The following is a 22,223-nucleotide window of genomic DNA, read 5'->3' as shown; positions in this document are numbered from 1 at the left end:
CTTTGAACATCAATCGGTTGCATGTTATTAATTGTGATGTCGGGAACCTTTATCGTTTTGATGTTTGTGTTTTTATCTCATGGTTGAAGGTCATAAGGAGACATATATTCTTTTTCTTCTTTTTCTTCTATTGCTTCTTTTTCTTCTTTTTCTTCCGCCACTTTTAAATATGAACTTGTCCGCAGCGTTTCTCCAAAACCGCTTGTCAGATTTACGTAGGGTTTTATAGAATGTTAGACTAATATGTCTAGGTGAGCTATACATTTTCGTTTGTGCATTTTGATCTATTAAGGAGTATTTAAGGGGACAGAAAGAAGGGAGGGGTTAACTATAGAACCCTATGGGATTTTATTTTCTAAAATTTTCAAATGAATATAACTTTAAAATGATAAACACACATAATCTCCAGAAATGATCTTAGGACAATAAAACAAATCACACGAAATATAGGGTGAGTCCCTAGGGGGTAATCCTCTCCCCTGCAATTTGAGAATATGCTTTTATCTTGTAAACGGTCTAGATCCCAACCCCTTAAACATATATATTATTGAATGGGACGATATAACAAATCAAAAACAAAATTAAAGGGAAGTCCCTCGGGGTCACCCCCACCATGTTCAATTTGAGAATATGCTATTATCGTATAAACGGTCTAGATCCCAACCACGAAACCATATATATTCTTGTTAGGGACAATGCAATCAAAGGGAAGTCCCATGGGGTAACCCCTACCCTGTTTAATTTGAGAATTTGCTACTAACTTGTAAACGGTCCAGATCCTCACTTGTAAACCATATATGTTTTTGTAGGGGACAATACAACAAATGGCATGAATTAAAAGCGAAGTCCCTAGGGGGTCAACCTACACCCTCTTATTTGAAAACTTGTTAACAGTCAAGATCCCCACCCCTAAACCATATGTATTCTTGTTTAGGAGAACACATCAGATGAATTATAGGGAGAGTCAATAGGGGCACCCCATCACCTTCAATTTGAAAATATGCTATTATCTTGTAAACGGTCCAGATCCCCACCCCTAAACCATATATATTCTTGAATGGGACGATAAAACAAATCAAATGCAATTAAAGGGAAGTCCCTGGGGTCATCCCAACCTTGTTCACTTTGAGAATATGCTGTTATTTTTTTAAACGGACCAGATCCCCACCACAAAACACTATATATTCCTGTAGGGAACAATAATGCAAATGAAATAAAATGAAAGGGAAGTCCTTAGGGGGTCAACCTACCCCATCTTGTTTTAAAACTTGTTAACTGTCAAGATCCCCACCACGAAACAATATACATTCTTGTATGGAAGAATAAAACACATAAAATGAAATATAGGGAGAGTCCATATGAGTGTCACCCCACCCCACATGTATGAAAAACTTTTAAATGGTTGAGGTCCCCATCCCGAAACCATATATATTCTTGTATGGGACAATAAAACAAATCAATGTCCCTGGTAGTCACAACCACCGCCTCCTGATTGAATACTTGTAAATGGATTGGACCATAGGAATGGCGAGATATGGGAGCTTTGTTTGGGAGATTTCGTAAAAGCATTCTGTTACATTAATTCTTGTTTGCTATGGGGTAACAATTTTTTTTTTTCGACATATGATAAAATTGAGAAAGGAAATGGGGAATGTGTCAAAGCGACAACAACCCGACCATCGAGCAGACAAACGACGAATGCCACCAATGGGTCTTCAATGTAGCGAGAAACTTACTTCTAGTTACTGTGGATTCATTTATTTTTGTGGGTATCAATTTTCGTGGATATCTGAAAGTTTGCATATTGGTGGATATGTGATGTCATGGTATTGCCAATATCTGTATACAAAGCATATTGAAAATACTTTATTCGATGAGCATTTGAAATCGTGGTTCACCTGTACCCCGAAACACACGAACATTGGTATCCAACGAATAATAAAGAATCCACACTACTTTAAATGCATGTTTACAGCATAATATTTATGTAAAAGCCTATTTCTTTTGATTTTGATTTTACTTTAATTAGAAAATGCATAGTTAAAGATTTTTTTTATTTATGATTCACAGGACAAAATCTTGACAATTTGTGGATAAGAACATTAAATAGTGGAAATGTAAACTCATACAATGTACCCGATATATATAATTACTATACAAAATTGTCAACATACGATTTTCCCGAAATTACAAACGGATATTTAGTATTTGCTATTAAAGCATGTGATAATGTTTTTATGTTACTATCAGAAACATATACATTGACATCATCAAAGTTTCTAGAGATTGTTATTGGTGGAAATTCCAATCTTAATTCGTATGTTTGGTTGACAAAGAGTCCTGGTAATATACTCAGTGCACCCCATTATTCAACTCCGTATTTTCTGAGTTGTACTGCATTTCAAATTTTCAATTTATCATGGCCTTCAGACGGTCGGTTCGTACTGCGGTCGTATAATGGAATGGTAGTATTTGATTGGACGAGTGGAGAAACTTTTGACATGCGTGGTATTGGTGTCCGATCAGGATGGGGAAATGATGCCACATGGATTATAAAACATAAAGGTATTATTATGATAATAAGACTGTTCCACAAACTCACTCTTACTTTTTTATTATTATATTTTAAGGAATGGCTGTAATATTTTTTTCTGAACCACATTTTTTCTGTTTTTCGAAACGACAGAAAAAATATTACAGTAATCCTGTAATTGTTTATTAATTAAAATTATATTTCAAATTCAATTTTAAATCGGAGTAAACTATGATAAAAACGATGATGACGTTACGGTCACATTACAAAACTATGTCTATGAGCTGATTAACAAAAGAACATCAGCCAATCGTATTACATCAACAATCAAAGTGTTACATAATAGACTAACAAAATTAAACTAAACAAGTTCACATTGACATATAAATACTTATCTTAATTGTACTTGGATCGAAATGAAACATCTATTTACATGAAAATTTATAAAATATGCAGCGGCCAACCTTTTAATTTGTTTACTTGATGTTTAGTTGTCTAATATCGAGTTGCTCATATTTCACTCATGTTCAGAACAAAGGTTCTACGATAACGATATAACTAATAAAATGTTGCATTTCAATATATTACAGAATAATGTTATAAACAGTCAAACATATTTGGTAAAAGAAACTTCGAGCCATTTGTATCAGCCGATTAAGAAAGTTATCATACTTTTTTTTTTCTTCATGAGACAACTCTCCTTTCAAATTACAATTTACAAAAAGCTATTAATTATAGTTCAAAGTAAGGCCGTCAATTTGTAGCCTTGTCTTACATGTTACAGCAAGATATAGAATACCCCCAAACTGACTAGTAATAACCAATTCAAACAAGAAAACCACTGTCCATAAAAAAGACAATTTTCGAAAAACACCTTTAAACACACGAATTTACGACATGCACTGTACGAAACTTAATCAATTATACTTTCAACAAGGACTTCAAATGCATTATTGTAACACATACTATAGTAATATGTTAAAACAGTTCAAATCAAATACCGTTTTATATTCCTACAAGTATTTTTTAAACACCAAAACAATGTATATCAACAAAAATACGGGCCAATATTAATGTTTCAATTTCATAAAATAAGTTGAATAAAATCGTCAAGTGTCGTTTGTTGGCAGGTTTTCGATAACAAACTAAATTTGGAGGAGTTTCTATTGGAACACAACTTGCGTCATTAAATGTCATTAACACATACTGATATCTCTTTCTATTGACTGTCAGTCCTTTGTGATTTCCCAAATCATGGATCAGAAATAAAATCACAAAAATACTCAACTCCGAAGAAAACTCAAAACGGAAAGTCCCCAATCAAATGGCAAAATCAAATGATTAAAAACACCCAACGATTGGACAACAAGTGTCATATTTCTGACGTGGTACAGGTAATTTTCAGATGTAAAACATGGTGGATTGAACCTGGTGTTATAGCGCTAATCATATGACAGTCGCATCAAATTCCGTTATTTTTACAACGATACGATCTTAGTAATTAACAGTAATTGTGGAACAAACAAGTACAACTTGGAATATATTATAATAATAATAATAATAATCGCATACCAGAAAGATAATTTCAAATAAAGAAATCAAATCCGAGCATTTCTTACTATTTTCAGCGCACACATCCGGGCATTATCGTGGCTTAAAATCCACGTACGGCAACATGAACTTACTACAGACCACAGCTGCCAATAGCTTGATATTATGCATCCTGGTTTGTGATAGAGATACCAACTGTATCGGTATAAATTTTCATTTGAAAACAAAGAAATGTGAACTTATAGAGGGAAACCAGCTGGTAGTAAAATTTACAAGTAGTGAATGGATGTTTTATACTAAATGCTTACAAGGCAGTAGGATGTGTTTAGCTGTCATAAATTGATCAACATGAATTTACAACCAAAGATTTCAATACATTTACTAGTTTATATGTTTAAAACGTCTTGTAGAATGTATATTAAATTTTTATTCAGATGTAGATTTTTTTGGTGATATAGTAACAACTGTATCGGTATAAATTTTGATTTGAAAACAAAGAAATGTGAACTTATAGAGGGAAACCAGCTGGTAGTAAAATTTGCAAGCAGTGAATGGGTGTTTTATACTAAATGCTTACAAGTCAGTAAACTGTGCTTAGCTGTTATAAATTGAACAATATGAATTTACAACCAAAGATATCAATACATTTACTAGTTAATATGTTTAATACGTCTTGTAGAATGTATACTAGATTTTTTTTTAGATGTAGATATATTTGATCCTTCAATGAACGAAAGTACTAATCTGGTATGTAGATAACGGCAGTGGAATAAAGTACATATTGTATGATTTTAAATGAATAGATACATTATCAATTTTTATATGGACAATTATATAACCTTACTCACAATACGAATTATACAGATTATAACTCTAATTCCAATATTGCATATAAATAATTTAGCATGTCTTGATTGCCCACGCTTGTACAGCGAAAAATTATTGCATTAGATGATCATTTGTTCTCAGTGACATCATAAGTCATGGTTTTATTTATCAATATTTTTTTATAATTCGTTATGCTTTCTGTGTTCTAATGCCAAATGTGTGAATTTTAATACAAATTGTATAAGAACATTCGATATATGAAATTAAGTAGTCTTTAAATAAAACTACACCCAGTGACATATTGTTCCTTTATTTGTCTTAATTATCAGTCATCTGTTTCAGAGCATGTTAGTTTTTGTAGAAATTCCTGATTAAAAAAGTCATCAGTCTAGTTTGAAAATTAATTAGAAATTAAAAGCTTTATTGAACTCAAAAGATTGTATAATTAAATCAACATAGATTGAATCATGTATTGCATTTCTTTGTATATAAACACTGTCAATCCTTTCAAGGGATATCATATCCTAATTTGTACATTCGGGTTTAATTTTCGACCAAACAATTTAGATTCTATGAATGTAAACTTATTAATCCTTTGTGTATAAGTATCTCAAAAGGTTCAGTTTGACACTGCAATGAGATCTTTTTTTCGGTACATACTTGAGTCTTGTCAAAAAAAACCTGGGTCACACATCTATGGATCACCTTACGGATTAAATATCTCAGATGATCCTGGAAATGTAATCTGATACGGATCCAAAACGGTTGAACAACGGTGTGACTACGGGCTTTTACGTATCTACCTCGGATGAAGTTAGAAGGGGCTCATTTGGCAACATGAGCGATACGGGTTCTTACAGTGAAACAAGGTTTTAATAAGAAACGACACGTGTCGGTGCATTGATACTGCGTATAAAAAAGGATTTGTTACGATATAAGTAAAATCAATACGAATAAAAACGGTCTGATACGGAATAGTACAAATAAAATAGTCAGATTGCAATTGTTTAATCCGACAATCATTTCCAATTTTAAAAGTTTTTAATTTATCATTTCTTTATGGCAGTAAATCGATAATTTTTAATTTGATCATTTAAAGGTCTCTCTGTAAACAAAAGTGTTCTTTGATTATTTTTGGACAGCGACATGAAGTAGTTCCTAAATCATATTGGGGTCTATCCTTTTAAAGTTCATACATGCATCTGGATTCTCCGCACAAATTCGGCCATTAGGGTCTCATACTGGCCATGGATACTTCTTCCCTGTCCACCATCTCATCTGACTCTGGTCCCCTTTACGTCGGTCATTCAGCAGCTCGATCACTGCCCCAGCGATTTGTGCAATATTAAATTAATTGCAGATTTATACCTATAAAACAAGACATTGACTACGTCGGGTCCCATAAGTAGGGTATTCTTACAGAAGCAATATGCCAGTTTGTTCTGAAGTAATAATCCGTATTTTGTCGGGACGAGGAGGGGGGAGGTAAGGAGCGAAACAAGTGAGAACACAACTGCCATATTCCTGACTTTTAACATGGTAGAAAATGACGGGTTAAAGCTGGTTGTATTGCTAGCTACACCTTTGGCTTATATGACAATTTATCATGGTGCTTCATATTAACAAAATTTTGTGAGCAACCCAAATAATATTAATAAACTAATGTAACATTAATTGACTTCCAACTATTAGATATCTGTGCTTTATATCGATATGATTTGTCAAGCCCTATTCAACAGATTTATGAATTGTTATGCAGTTACCATATTTTAAGATTTAAGAAAAAAACTCAATATGTTTTATCATCTAATCATATTTATTCCTGGTCAGTGTTAATTTTATTTTTCTTCTTTTTGTTTATTTGGTTTGTTGCTTTTAAAAACACGAAGTAGTTGTTATATTGTTGTTTGATTTCCTTTTATAATGTCATGTCGGGGCCTTCCATGTTGTGTTGTTGAATTCGATTTACAATGTACGTTAACGTATACGTCATAATTGATAAGCCCTGGTAAAGTAAGTAAATTCCTTTTGGCAGGTTCACCTTATATGATATACCAATTATAATTTATATACTTCGGATTATACAAATGCTTCTACGTATTTACTAAAACAAGACTTTAAAACTTCAAGTTTAGCTTCCTGATGACTGTTAACTGACGAAAAGCACTTCGGGAGTATTTTTCTATATTTGTTTGAAAATTCTTTCATTTTGAGTTAAATTAGAGTGGCAATGCAAAACTGATGAAAAACCACGATCTACACAATTCAAAATCATTTTACACTTTACAAGCGTGTATTTTTAAGTTGTATTAATACACAAGTTATGTGTATTTAGTTAAATTACTGATTAGTATTTATTCTCGGTAAAGTATTTAAGTGAACGATATCTTGTTGTCAAAATTTACGTTAATTATAAAAATAGACATGTGACCTGATTGTTTCCATCATGTCTATAGACCAATTAAAAAAAAAAATTAAATTCCAAAAATATATTTGATGGTATATCAAGCACATAAGCCTCAAATAAATGATTTCTCTGCTAAAGACTGAGCAGTAGACAAATACTATTGTGAACTATTCGATCTCATGATATTTTTCTACTACAGGCATATATTACACACATATTAAAGTGTTTGTTTTGTCATACAACTTTGTGTTTAAGTTAACATTTCAACTTTTTCACTATTGCACCACTGATGATTCGTGTTTTTTAAGGAAATTATAATAGTAAAAAAATACTATAGTAGGTTTGACATAGTATAAATCATCAATTGGGTGATTTGCTATTCTTACAAAGTAACTTTTTATTTGAAATTGTAGATTATTATATTTTGGTAGATATTAATTTCTCAATCCTATTATGGATATCTGACTTAACAGTCAGGGGCATTTCTTAAACATGTAACATTTAGAATTACCTATACAAGTTATGTTGAAAACGAGGCTATTTTAAATATTACTTAAATAAGTAACTTTTCTATATATATTATTTTTAAAGGTGTCCAACTATACAGATTTTGATAGCGTTAACAAAATTTCTGAGTCATTTTGTTATTTTTCCCATAAAAGAAAAAATCTAATCTTTCCGAAACACTAATTGCCTTTCTGACGCACTTATCTTTCATATCGACGCTTTTTGGTCAAAGATTGGTCTCTTGTGTCTATTAAAATGTAATTTTTATCAAAAATCATAGAGGAAGACAGATATAAATAAATAGAAGTGCTTAAAGTGGTTTCTCTTATTTTTCCAACGCGGTTGTAAATGAGTGAATATATTCTACAACTTGATTATTTTCAGGGTATAATAAGTACGTTAACGACTACTTTAATACAATGAGATCTTCTCATGTATAATAGATGATTCATTTGCGTAATATAACAATGAAAACTTTACAAAATGGTTCTTCAAAAGAGACAATATAAAAAAGAAGATGTGGTATGTTTGCCTTTGATAAAACTGTCCACAAGAAACTAGGTTTCTTTCAACATTGAATCCAGTATAATTGACGATATCAGATGTACACTTATATGTAATTGCTCATGAATATTAAAATGATTAACAGTTTGTCTAAATGTAGAAACCAAAATTCTATGAATATTTTACTATTTTTAATTCTAAAGCTGTTCTAACTCTTAAAGGATTATAAAAAAAATATAACATCAAAGTTAACTAAATTGGTTGGTTGCAAGGAAATTATTATAAACAATTCTATATGTACATTTATGTTTAAGATGCATTTTAGTGCACACAGGTTAGCTATATTGGTTATGCTGATTAAATATATAATAGTTTTATGCCAAATCGAGTTCATAACAACTTTTTTGGATAACACTGCTGCTTTTCGCATTTTACCCACGAATATCACCAGATCAGCACTTAGTTATCCGATGCTTACATTTCACCAATTAAGTTATGTTTCGTTTTTATGAAATGGAAGGGAATGGTATGTCCAATTGAGTTGGCTAGTCAACTACATGATGTATGAGCATGCTATGAGTCTAATATAAACGAACACAAACGAGAAAGACATTCGAAACCTCTAAAGCAAGTAAGAATAAAAAAAGTCCCCTTTTGAGATCGACTCGGGATAAATTAAACCAACACACAGGTGAAGATATAAGGCTCATCTGGATTTTATGGATTTAGTTTTGCTTAGACTTTGTTTTTGTATATACTTCTGTCCATGGTTTGTTATTTTTTGACTTTTTGTCTTTGAGTTTAACGATACCCGCAAACGGAGTCCATTTTGATTAACTACCTTGATGTTCGTGAAATCTATTATTGCTGCTAGTGGACGTTTCGTCTCCAATGTTATCACCAGCTCAGTAGAACTTCGGTGTTGACATCAATATTAATTATATGGTCATTATTTTCGAATCCCTGTTACAAAACATTGATTTTGTCGGAAACTAAGGTATTTCTTATCCCGGGAATAGATTACCTTGTATTTGGCACAACTTTTTTGAATCTTTGGTCATAAAAGCTCATCAACTTTGTATTTGTTTGGCTTTATAACTATTTTGATCTGACGTACTAAATTATAATCCTGGTACCTTTGATAGCTATATCACCTCTTTGTCGATGCCACTGCTGGTGAATGTTGTGTTCCTGATGATATCACCAGCCAGGTAGTCAGCAGCTTTGGTGGCGACCTGAATATTAATTATATGGTAATTTTTATAAATTTCCTGTTTCGAAACATCAAATGTTATCGGAAACTAAGGTACTTCTTATCACAGGAATAGATTACCTTAGCCGTTAACTTTTTTGAATTTTTGGTCCTCAGAGGTCTTTAATTTTGTATGTGTTTGGCTTAATAACTATTTTGATCTGAGTGTCACTGATGAGTCTTAAAAAGACGAAACGCGCGTCTGGCGTATTAAAATGATAATAGTATTACCTTTGATAACTATTGACTCAAATACATCATAGGTTGTAGAGATAATGTTGGATTATAAGAATAATAACATTACATTAGTTTAGTGGTGAACTCTCATATATAATAATGGGATACATTCTTTTTGAAGATTACATCTTGATTGTTAAAAGATTACAGATATTTACTTAAATATTTAATCTTCATAGATGTTGTACTTAAAAACAAAATATAAAAAAATGTCAAGGACTAACAGATTTGTTTAAAGGATTTTTTGTTTAACATCTAAGATACATACATTATGGCCGTTTGTTATTGTAAACGCTTTGTTAAATGTAAGGTTGATTAACGTTTCTTTTTCAGAACGGATTAATGTTGAATAATCAAAAAGCAGTAATATGTTGGAGCTATTAGCATTTGAAATAAAAATACAAACGGCTGACAACCTTCAAAAAGTAAAATAGCTACATGCGTACTTGAATTGGATATGACGTCCTAAATAATAAGCGTAGTCGTTTTAATGCCTTATAAAAAGACTTTTATTAAAGACCTACATGTATTGCTGACCTTCCGCTGTTGTCTGTTCTATGATTGGTTTGTTGTCTTTTTGGCACATTCCCATTTCCATTCTATTATATATGTAATATTATATTATCTTATTGCAACTCCTGCATGCTGATGTTTTGTCCTTAGAGCGATCAGTATGTGTATGCTGACAGATATATATATACCTGATTCGTACATATTCAGCAATTGAAGGCAGTTGACTCTTAGCCTTATATCAGCATTATATCAGCATAAAAAGAAAACTTTAAGGTCTTCACAGCATAAACCATACATGCCAGTCACAATACAAGTACACGCGACTAACCCAAACAGAAGTTACACAAACATTTCTTTCAAAAATAGTTACAGTTGTGCTCGCGAGAATATAAAATCTTACTGAAAATATAATAGAAAAATGGGCCTGCGATGGCGGGTATTTGAAGAATTATCAATCCCGACCCTTACCAGGTTAAATCTCCTATGTCAAATTTCACAAATTGTATAAGTTATAGTTTTAAATACAATTTAGTTAATTTTCAAACTGGTTAACTTTGATGCATGAAACGGATCAAAGTATAGAGAAATATAGACATGGTCTAGACATTAAAGAGATTTTATATTCAAACTAATTTCGAAAACAAACTCAAAACCTAATAGAAAACAGCGTAATGTTGTCAAAAGGTAACAACAAATATATATCCTTGAAATACGCACAATTGAACTTGTTGTCAACCAATACCCTAATCCCAGGTATGGAATTTAAAAGAAAAAATAATGATAATCAGTTTGAAATATAATATTTACTCAATAACGCGATCTAATTTATTTGCAATAAACATTATTTTTCCATTAAAGGCTGATGCATTATTTATTTATACATTGATAAAATTATAAGATTATAGAACATATCTAATAGAAATTGAAAAAAAGTATTGAATTTAAAATTATATAAGTTTAAAACTTAGACACTGAATCCAAACGCTAGCAGTATCTGATCAACATAGCACTTATCCTTAGAATTAAAAGTGTCTTCAAAATGTCACAAGGTATTCACATCATATACTATATTAAGACATTACACTCAATTATTATGATCTAGACTGAGTTTTAAGAATAAAGACTAGTGGGTAAATTCAACCAATGACGTATAACTAACGAGGATTCGTGTCTCGCGGTATCTCGTTCAAATATTGCAAATCGTTGGATTTGGATTTACTCACTACTACAATTATGCGCGCTTCAAACAAATGTTTTCGTTTAGTTACGATAATGTAAACACCAATAATCCCTTTAGTCTTAATTATCGTGGTAGACATTTTCTGTTATGTTTTTAACTTTTTTCTTCGATGCCTAAAATGAAAAGAAACAAATATCAAATAAAATATCAAAAACGTCTTAGAGGGCCGTAAACGTCGTATAAATTAAAAAAAATTCACATTTATATTTGAAAAATTGTATACGTCCTTGATTTAACAGATCACGTTTCTCACTAGAACCAGAACATTAATATGAGACAGGCATTACCTGTGAATGGGGACGAAGTCTGTATTAATTTGTTTTTAATTAAAACATGTTGATATAAGAAACGGAAATACCGTAACGTTTCGATATTAGTTCAAAAATGTTTCAACAGTTTAACTGCTTGTCAATTTTCAAATGTGTTATTTTGTTTTTTGTTGTAGTGGTAATCAGGACTTGTTTATTTTTCTATATTGTTTCAATTGATCATACAGGAGCCTTTTTTCAACGTCACACGCTGTGTATAATTTACCCACGGCGAAGTTTTAATGAATAATGATTCGTCCAGAAAGTCTTTGATGGTGTATGTGTTATTGATTTATTAAATGAGTGTTGGTAATTTAACGCCAACTCCAGCATTTATATTGTATGTGGACAGGTTTTATTGACGGATGATTTATTGCAGAAAACCATTGACCTGTTGAAAGGCTACTGTCCACTGTATATGACATACTTACTACCCTGACCAATGACCACTGACCACTGACCACAGATGCTCCGGTGATCTATTGACATTTACTTTATTTATCAACTGCCTCTTATTAAGTTCCCAATTTTGATAGCAATTGTCTATTCTTCTACGGGTTGTGCGAACGTCAGTTAAAGGTTTAGGAACATTAAATAGATTTCCACAAAAATAATGACTGTAGCAATCATCCACTTCTAGCATATTGACATGATTAATGTCAAACGCATTATTAGTATTAATTACATACTAGTTCACAGGTTATTAAAAAACTCATTATCTCTGTTTGAATGTCACAGTTATTACTTGATAGATAATATAGTTTATTTTGAATGTTGCGTAGACATTTTACATTGCATTATACATTTTACATTGGACAAGAAGATGAAGACACACATTTTTCTCACAGTGGTTTTAATTCTAGAATTTCCATGTGTTGTTCAAGGTAAGAAAACATTAACTTGCGAATTGATCATGAAAATAGTTAAGAAACCTATACACGTGTACAACATATGTATTTATGCATAAAGCCATAAGCTCCAACGCTTTTAACAGATAATGCATATGGTTTTTTTTTACGTTCCATTCTTTAATATTAAACCATCGTACATATTTCAACAGTAATCCTAGCTATGGTTTCGAGGTAATTTCCTCTCATCTAGTGTACTTAATTGGAAGAACGAGTTCATGATGAGGACAATTTAGTTAGAAAAGGAATAAACAATGTATAATTCAGCACTTGATTATGTCAGTTACGTATTATCCATTAACGAATTGCTACGCATTAACTGAACTTACATCCGCGAACTGCAAATAATATCAGCAAGTATTAGGTTTATCAGATTTCCCTACTTGTATTCGAGCCATAAACTAGCTATAGCTGTTATTCCTTTTGCAAAAGTTACTTATATATTCAGTGAGCTGCAATGGCTTAACATGGATAAAATCATAAAGTACATGAAGAAGTCAGAAATAAAATATTGAAACATAACAATTATTACTTTCAATTAATCCGACTTGCCATTTCACATGTTACAATGACAACACAATATAATACTGAATACTGCATCAAGCTATGGTTGAACTTGGCATTATGTATCTAAATGTACTAGATAAGATTATGCAGCTGTTGTCGAAAATGTACAGTAACGACATGAGCAGTTGACTATCTTTGAAATGTAAAAATAAAGAAATTATAAACAACCCCGCCCCCTAATTATCATTATCAACAAAACCCATTCTATTTTATGTTCAGTTTAGAAATAGCCTTTTTCTTGATTTGCCAAACTTTTCCTATGCAACGGACCCTAATCCTTTTGACTAAAGTAATTAGGATCAACATTTATTTCATAAGTTCAAACTTCGATAAGTTTATCGTAAAAATGAAACCACAACACAGACAGACAGACTAGCTGATAGACAGACAGACAGACAGACAGACAGACAGACAGACAGATTTAGGATGTAAATATACTTCATAGAAGATGCCGACCATTTAATGATTATCGTATTGTTGTAATTCTTAGGTGTTTTAATAGAAGATTGGTTAATTTCAACTTTAATGAAGGATTACAATAAACTAGCATATCCTGGAACAACGGACAATGACACTGTTGTCGTCAAACACGACATGACCCTTATTCGAATTGTGGAATTTGTAAGTTTAAAGAATTACATTTGTCATCAGTTATATACATAGTAAAACTTGATTTCGAGTCTATAAAATGGAAACATGTTAAAAAATGAATCTTAGATCTGTCATCAATAACCATTCGTAAATAATGGCACACTTGCATGTGACAAACACTTTAAAACGAATCAAATTTATATTCTAATGCAATTTGGATGTAACAATTTTTTTTCATTGGCTAAACGCTGCCGTCAAATCCATAGTTGACCAGGCGTAACTAAGGAGGGACCAGCCATTTTGAATTTGATGAATCAACAAATGTTCGATTTCTACTATATAATCGAAAATAAAACAACACCTACCTCGAATTCGCCGTTTTAATGTAATTTTATCCGAATTTGAAGCGTACAGGTAACGTAATAACGTCCAGTTTGTAAGTTTTAATTTGTATGACGTCACGTTTAGCCATGAAGTTTCGCGGATTTTTTTTTTTGGACACATTTAGATTTTTTTTCAAGTTTTATCGGATTTTTTCTTTTTGTAATGCATTAGAATCGGAATAACAGTACTGTAGTTGAAGAGTTGCCACCGTCAATTTTGATTTGATCTCCGTTTCACTGTCTCCGCTACGCGTCGCCAGTAAAACTGCATTTGCGACCGTCAAATCTACAATTGACGGTGGCAACTCTTCAACTACAGTACTGTTATTCCTTAAATACAGATACTATTTGACCTTTTGTCTACGTTAACACTTAATTAAAATGATGAATTGGTAACTTTGTATAGGAAATTATTTCGGATATTTTGTTTAAAGTTTCAACACAATATATAAAGATTATCAAATAAACATTACATATATTCAAACAAATGTATGTTATTTTATCGTCATAATAAACGAGTGACCGGTAAAACATATTTCTAAAATTCTTGAAACAATGATTATAAACATCATAAACTTAGTCTTTTGTGCACGGTTTATCATTTATTTTGGCATAAATTTCGTATAATCGTCAATTTTTTTTTCCAATCGGTCAGTTTTGTTGTGAAAGTATGACAGGTAATTAAAGTTCGTGTTTTGAAGCCGAAGTTTAACGAATGTCACCAGTTTGTCAACAAACATTAAAAACCATGGATATTGAGCACGTGTTCAACATGTACAATCAGATAATAGTTTATTTTAAGGACATCCATGAGTATTGCGATCACCGAATTTTTACGAGATTGGTCACACTGAGGTCACTTTGCATACGGAAAATATGTCGGTGAATTGCATCCTGGAAGGAAGTAATGAAAATAAAGTAAACTTCTTCTAAATATGAACAAATTTCTTCAGAAACAAGTATATGTACATAAGTTTTATAATGAAAACTTATCTATCTATTGAGTTATAAAAAACATATGCATTGGTTTTTTTTAATTTGATTGTTTCTTATTACTTTGAATGTTTGTTTAACTGGAGGTTTTTTTTCGGCATTTTAGAAACATGGCCTTTATTGTTTATTGCTTGAATATCAGAAAATAAGTTATCATATTTTATGAGAAAATTTTGTATATATTGTTTATTTTGAATATATATATTCAGGATGGTACAAAGTTGACGATTGACGCATGGCTAGGTACAGAATGGAGAGATCCACGATTTCTATGGGATTCTTCTCCATCAAATATTCGTTTACCAATATCACAGATTTGGACACCAGATATCGTTCTTTACGACAAGTGAGTAAATTACACCTATAATTGAGTAAGTTTCGATAATTGTTTTTTTTATCAAATCTTTCAGATTCTTCTAATTGGTTTACATGTTAGATGCACACCTATACTTGACTCTACATTACATATTAAATAAATCTTAAAGATCTCGATTAAAAAAATAAGCAAATCACCGGTAATAAAATTTCCATTTTATTTTGTTATAATGCATTGTTGTGCGTTTAATTAATCTTTCGTTTTGTTCTTTTGAGAAATTTTTTTTTTGTTTAAATAAGAAAAGGTTTATTGTCAATAAATAAATAAAAAAAAAAAACAGATGGAACTTTTTTTGAAAAAGACCTTTCTGGAGAAAAAATGTTAACTGCACGGGTTGATCTCCTAAAAGTTACTTCTTATCTCTTACACTCTTTTATTCTAATACTTATCATTTTACATGTGTCTACTAGTACCAACAAAGCGAGAATTTAATAAACTTCCACATGTTATTGTTTTCCAGTCCAGACTCAAGGATACGATTTGAACCAAACGCATTAATTGACCAATCAGGAGGTGTTTACTACAGCCAGCCAATACGTCTCGAGGTCGATAACTGTCGACAGATACAGGATGAATTAAGATGTACCTTCAAATTCGGCTCATGGACATTTGACGGATTTAAAATTGATTTACAAAATAGAAGCCATGTCATAGATTTGTCAAACTTTCAACTACACACCAACTATGATATAATGGATACAAGCGTGGTCAGGAATGTGTTGTATTATGCGTGTTGTCCAGAACCGTTCCCTGATATTACATACACAGTTAATTTGAAAAAAATAAAGAGAGGATGGTTTGACAGACTGTAATTAGGTTTCATTCTTTTTATTGTTTCCACGGAAAATATTACAGTGATTTGTGATTATAAAGTATCCAAATATATTTATTGTGCATTTATTTCAAATATAAAACGCACATAACGTTAGTACGAAACGATATTTTATTTACTTTTATCAGTTCGAGGTGTCCACCCAGTTCATTTCACGATAGAAAAATATTAATAGAAACATTATTTTCCAATTCTTAAAATATGATTGTTAAGCTATTATCCGCCTTGTATTTATACTTTCTTTTTGAATCTTTGATTACAGATAAATAGTAAGGCGCGAACTTTCAGCTTTAAGGAACTTGTCTTCCGTAAATCATACAAGATCTTACACAAATATTACATGCAAGACTGATATCAAAACCATTTTGAAAAGCATATGTATATAGCGACGACAACCTTGTTGTTGCAATGTACATCTATCAAGCCGGCAACGATATTCATGAATCTTAAATCAATCACGCAATGATTCAACAATGTTCAATGTGTTATCACATTTGAAAACTTTTCCACATTACTGTAAGCTAAAGTGATAAAACCGTGTTTTAGGCTACAACAATTCAATTCCTTGTTCGACGGACCCGCCCGCACCTTTGTTTTTCAAAGCAGAAAAAAAAATATATTCCCGCTTCCCGCATCCAGAATAAAATCATGTCCCTTTCCCGCACTATTTTTGTGTAAATATTATAAAAAGATATTAACACTTGTTTACATGAAAAATCATAGTCTTACACCAGTATTTAATAATTCTAAACCTATAAATCACCCCACCACTGTTTTTAAATATCTGTGTAAAAATTTGATTAATTATTAAACCCATAAATCCCAAGTGGGAGTGCTGCGATATAGAAATATCGTATAACAGAACAAAATAACTGTACATTGATTTTCTAGTCCCTTACTTACATTCCCCATCAAAAATGTTATCCGAATTAAGTACGCAGAACTTCCGAAGGAAACGAGTTGCCTTCACCTGCATTGATATTGTATGCCGGCGGAACAAAGCTATCCATACCCGTTACATGTTTATGTACCTGTCCGGATTGATTCGGGGGTCTGTTGTTCTTTAGTTATCGTTTGTTGATGTGGTTCATGGGTATTTTCCGGTTTAAGGTTGGTTTACCTGTTTGAATTGTGTACACTAGTAATTTTGGAGTCACTTATAGCTTGCTGTGTTGGCTTAGCACAAAGATTAAAACCCCTGACACCAAATCACTTACATACTGACCAACAAGAATATGTCAAAAATAGGTATATTGGTTTCAACATCCGACAAATACAAGATGTCATAGACTATTCTGAAACTTTCAAAATTGATGGGTCAATTTATTTCTTGATTTTCCAAAGGCATTCGACTCATAAGAATGGGACAGCATGTTTGAGACTTTAAAAAAAATGGATTTCAAAATAACTTTATACGGTGGGTTCAGACAATGTACTCTGATATTAAAGGATGCATAATTAATAATGGATTGGTTTCACCCCATTTTAGGGCATCTCATACGATTTGACAAGGATGTCCATTATCATCGTTACTATTTGTTCTAGCTGTAGCAGTTATGGCAATAAAGATAAGGGAAAATAAAAACTTAAAAGGACTAGAAATAAAAATAGACGGTAAGAGTAAAACCCTCAAAATCTGCCAATTAGCTGACGGTACTACTCTTTTTCCTCAATTAAACATAGATGTATCTCTAGTTATTAATTTAATAGAAATATGTGGTACTCTCTCAGGTTTGAAATTTAATAAAAAAATCTAGAAGGATATGGCTCGGTCGATTAAAACACAGTCAGGAAAAAATTAAAAATATAAATCAACAAAATTAGGAAAAAATCTTCTTGTATTTAAAATGAATTTAAAGAGTATTAACGACATTGATAAAAGTAAGTTACAATAGTTACCTGACTTCTATAAACAACTAATCAAACATAAGTATAATGGGAGGTAACACGGAATATCCCCAAAATGTCCTTGGAATTAGAAAACAGGTTTTGTGGGGAAACGATAATATCCGATTTAATGGAAAATGTTTAACTTTGAAGATTGGATAAAAAGTGACATTATTAGTATACATGATGTAATTGATGAACAGGGCAATATCTCTGAAACTAGCATCTTACCTAAACTTACCTAAACAAAATTCGATACGGCAAATATATATGTTACAAAGAGCAAAACCAAATGATTGGAAAACAATTATTTGCACTAAAGATTCATTCAAAACTTATGATCGTTTAAAGAATTCAATTGAAAATTGAATTGTTTACAATTCATACCAATCTTTATTTGAATGGGAAAGGAAACTTGCTATATATGAAGATGAAATGAGATGGTTACAAGAGATGAGCAAGGCACCAAAGAGATATACAAAACTTAAATTATTCTAACAATAAAATGACGTGGTTAAAGAGAAAATTCTATACACGAATGTTGAATGCATTAAGTCCAATAGTAATACGAATTTACACTCAGCAACACAGTCATATTCGAAAATATGTCACGTTCGTTACTGGTTATTTATTTTTTACCCAGAATCTCTTTTGATTTTGAATCATTGATTTAATGTTTCTTGTTTGATTTATCGTACGGATCTCATCACAACTTAATAGCCATGGCGTTGTCAGTCTGTTTTAGATTTATGAGTTTGACTGTCCCTTTAGTATCTTTCCTCCCTCTTTTTTTAATCCTGCTTGCAAAAAGTAAAATCACAAAAAAAAAAAGAACTTAGAGGAAAATCAATTCGGAAAGTCAATAATCACATGGCAAAATCAAATAGCAAGACGCATCAAAAACGAATGGACAAGTACTGTCATATTCCTGAATTGTTACAGGCAAAGAAACACCTGGCATTCTCCAACGAGACAATCATTTTACGCAACGATCGGCACATGAATAAACTAAATAAAGCATTTCTGTATACTTTTAAAATAACATCGTTGTTTTAAAACTTTTAAATCATCTTCAAAACCTAGTAAATCCCTAAAAGCTCTTATATAAAAAAAAACCTATTTAATATTTGTTTCACTCAAAAGACATTCTAAATTAAATATGCTGCTAAACAAAATGGGTAAATCGGAAACTGTAAAAGAAACACAACACCGCATATCTCAAATTTTAATACCGTTAAAAAAAGGGAAAAATAGATTTCTAGGATTTACATATCATGCTTTATAAAGAAGAGTTATAAATTTAAAGGAAGACTTCAAATACAGCAGTATATATGTAAATTATGGTATGAATAAAACATTTTTTTCTGGATTTTGTTGTCTTAGAACATATCAAGGGCTGTCTAGTCATATCTTTTCTGACTGTTCGCGACGTTAAAATACTAAATCTCTGGGATGTGTTTTAGTTGATTTTAGTCTCTGGTGCATGAATTTTTTTATTATTAATTGTTTTTGGCTTTTAACTAGCTGTCAGTAACTGCGAGTACTCGCAAATCGTATTTTCTGGTTAATTCGACCTGTAGATACTGTTTATGATTTTTTTTGTTATTTTATATTCATATGGATCTTGTCTTGATCGACCGTAGATACCAAATTAGTTTATCGGAGGTGTGCTATGTTTTTTTTTTTATTTGTAATGAAAATATTATCGCAAAAAAGAGTAAAGTTATTTATAGATAAAAAAAACAAAAAAAACCCTGACATGATGAAAGCACGAAACTGTGATACATGTATATAAAAAACAATACATGTTGGTCACATCATGATTGTTTTTAAGACTTGAAATACATTTAATGAAAATCACCTGAATATAATTTACTTTGTATAACCCAGGGAAGTATACAATGCATGATTTTCTGTTCCGTATGAAACAATAAAACTTTAAAAAACCTTACATACGAATGTGTTAAATTTGCCTTGTTTTTAAGTGTTATGAATCGTTTTGCATTAAAATATATATTATGATGCATTTTTATTGTACCGATAAATGCAGATAACTCCACATTTTCTGTTCCGAATTTTATAATGCGCGTCAATGGCGATTTCTAGATAGATATAAGTTAATGACATACCACAAACAAACAAAAAACAGCAAAACAAAAACAACAGTACATATTAATATTGATACACTTGCAGGTAAGGTTGTAATATTGCTACAAAGGTCGAGGAAATTGATAATTTCAAAATTAAAATCGTCTCGTTTATCATAGATTCTGGTACTAAGATGACTGTGCATGTCACATTCGATGTATAAGTCTAACGATGATGCGGAGGGAGCCGTGTCTGTTGATTCTTTAATTTCTAGTTCTGAGACATATATATTTGGAACCCTATCAGAAAAGATCCTCATCAATCTGAAAGTTACATTTTAAATAAAATAATCTGGCTTCTTTGATCTTCTTGCTTTTGACAAGTTTCTGAAGGAAATGCGATTCAAATGACAATAAGAAGAAGTATATTCCACAAGAACACACACTATGTCTTGATTTGGGACAGGCATATTCGGAATGTGAAGCATTGAACTCGTTTGAAGTCGCAAATCCTCCCCAACCTGGGACAGTGGTGTTATAGTACAGCGTAAGAACAAACCATAGAAAGACAGTTGAAAAAGGCATACATGATTCTTATAAAAGTCAAATCTTAATTTGCAAGGCTACCTATAACTAATTGCAGCACAAGTCCCCCCTGGAAAACAAGGATATTACTTTCTATGAACAACATACGCAAATGACAAATGTAAAAAAGGAAGATGTGGTATGATTGCCAATGAGACAACTGTCGACAAGAGACCAAAATGACACAGACAATAACAACTATAGGTCACCGTACGGCCTTCAACAATGAGCAAATCCTTTACCGCATAGTCACTTTTTTTCTCGATATTAACAGTTGGTGGATTTTGTTAGTTACAACTTGTTTCCCATGTTCACTAAATGGTCGGTTTGTGTTGCTCTTAACTTGAATCAAGAAGAAATATGAAATACACATACATGTAAGATACAAGCTTTGATTTTATTATGACATACATATCCGCTGAAGTCTGTAATTAATAATTGTATATCATCTTTTCAATCAGTAACCTCTTCGAGCTGGAATAGAAATGTTTAGTACAATAAACATGTATTATACACTGTGTCAAAATGAAGCGCTTATCTCATTCTAATTACTTATAACTGAAACGATCAGACCAAAAATGAAGGGCCTAATGGGGGTTATCATCACGATTCACGAGTTTATTTTTTTTTGTCAATCACGATTCACAGAAACTAAATTTTCATGATCACGGATTACGAAAATATATATAGAAAAAAATATCTGTAGAAAAGCGGATCACGATAGCGTATAAATGCGCCTATCACGAAGAACAAAAATAACATATCAGGCCCTTCAAAACTAAATGCTTGAGAAAGCTGTACGACCCAAAGGAACATATAAGAAGTAAAATCACAAAAAAACTGAACTAAGAGGAAATCAATTCGGAAAGTCCATAATCGGAAAGCTATAAAACAGTAGATCGGAAAGCTATAAAACAGTGGACAGGAAAACTATAAAACAGTAGATCGGAAAGCTACAACAGTGAAGTTCGGAAAGCTATAAAAGAGTAGATCGGAAAGCTATAAAACAGCAGATCGGAAAGCTATACTACAGAAGATCGGAAAGCTATAAAACAGTAGATCGGAAAACTATAAAACAGTAGATCGGAAAGCTACAACAGTGAAGTTCGGAAAGCTATAAGAGAGTAGATCAGA

General features: G+C 31.7%; 1 protein-coding gene across 1 annotated transcript; it reads left to right on the top strand.

The window, feature by feature from the left end:
• The first annotated feature begins 12,625 nt into the window (after positions 1 to 12,625).
• LOC134719492 (acetylcholine receptor subunit alpha-type acr-16-like) lies at positions 12,626 to 16,583 on the top strand. Its single transcript, XM_063582483.1, has 4 exons — positions 12,626 to 12,764; positions 13,846 to 13,976; positions 15,532 to 15,668; positions 16,159 to 16,583. The coding sequence occupies exons 1-4, from the start codon at positions 12,704 to 12,706 to the stop codon at positions 16,508 to 16,510; spliced, it is 681 nt and encodes a 226-aa protein (XP_063438553.1). The 5' UTR covers positions 12,626 to 12,703; the 3' UTR covers positions 16,511 to 16,583.
• The last annotated feature ends 5,640 nt before the right edge of the window (positions 16,584 to 22,223 follow it).

Source organism: Mytilus trossulus, chromosome 5, assembly GCF_036588685.1.
Source record: "Mytilus trossulus isolate FHL-02 chromosome 5, PNRI_Mtr1.1.1.hap1, whole genome shotgun sequence".
NCBI lineage: Eukaryota > Metazoa > Mollusca > Bivalvia > Mytilida > Mytilidae > Mytilus > Mytilus trossulus.
The sequence above is the reverse complement of the archived record's forward strand: the minus strand, read 5'-3'. Positions and strand labels throughout refer to the sequence as shown.

What these genes read in the sequence shown, in the direction of transcription:
- LOC134719492 (XM_063582483.1), top strand. Translation starts at nt 12,704, where the DNA reads ATGAAGACACACATTTTTCTCACAGTGGTTTTAATTCTAGAATTTCCA. An exon ending in ATTTCCATGTGTTGTTCAAG is followed by an intron (nt 12,765 to 13,845) that starts GTAAGAAAACAT and finishes TGTAATTCTTAG; the next exon opens with GTGTTTTAATAGAAGATTGG. An exon ending in TTATTCGAATTGTGGAATTT is followed by an intron (nt 13,977 to 15,531) that starts GTAAGTTTAAAG and finishes ATATATATTCAG; the next exon opens with GATGGTACAAAGTTGACGAT.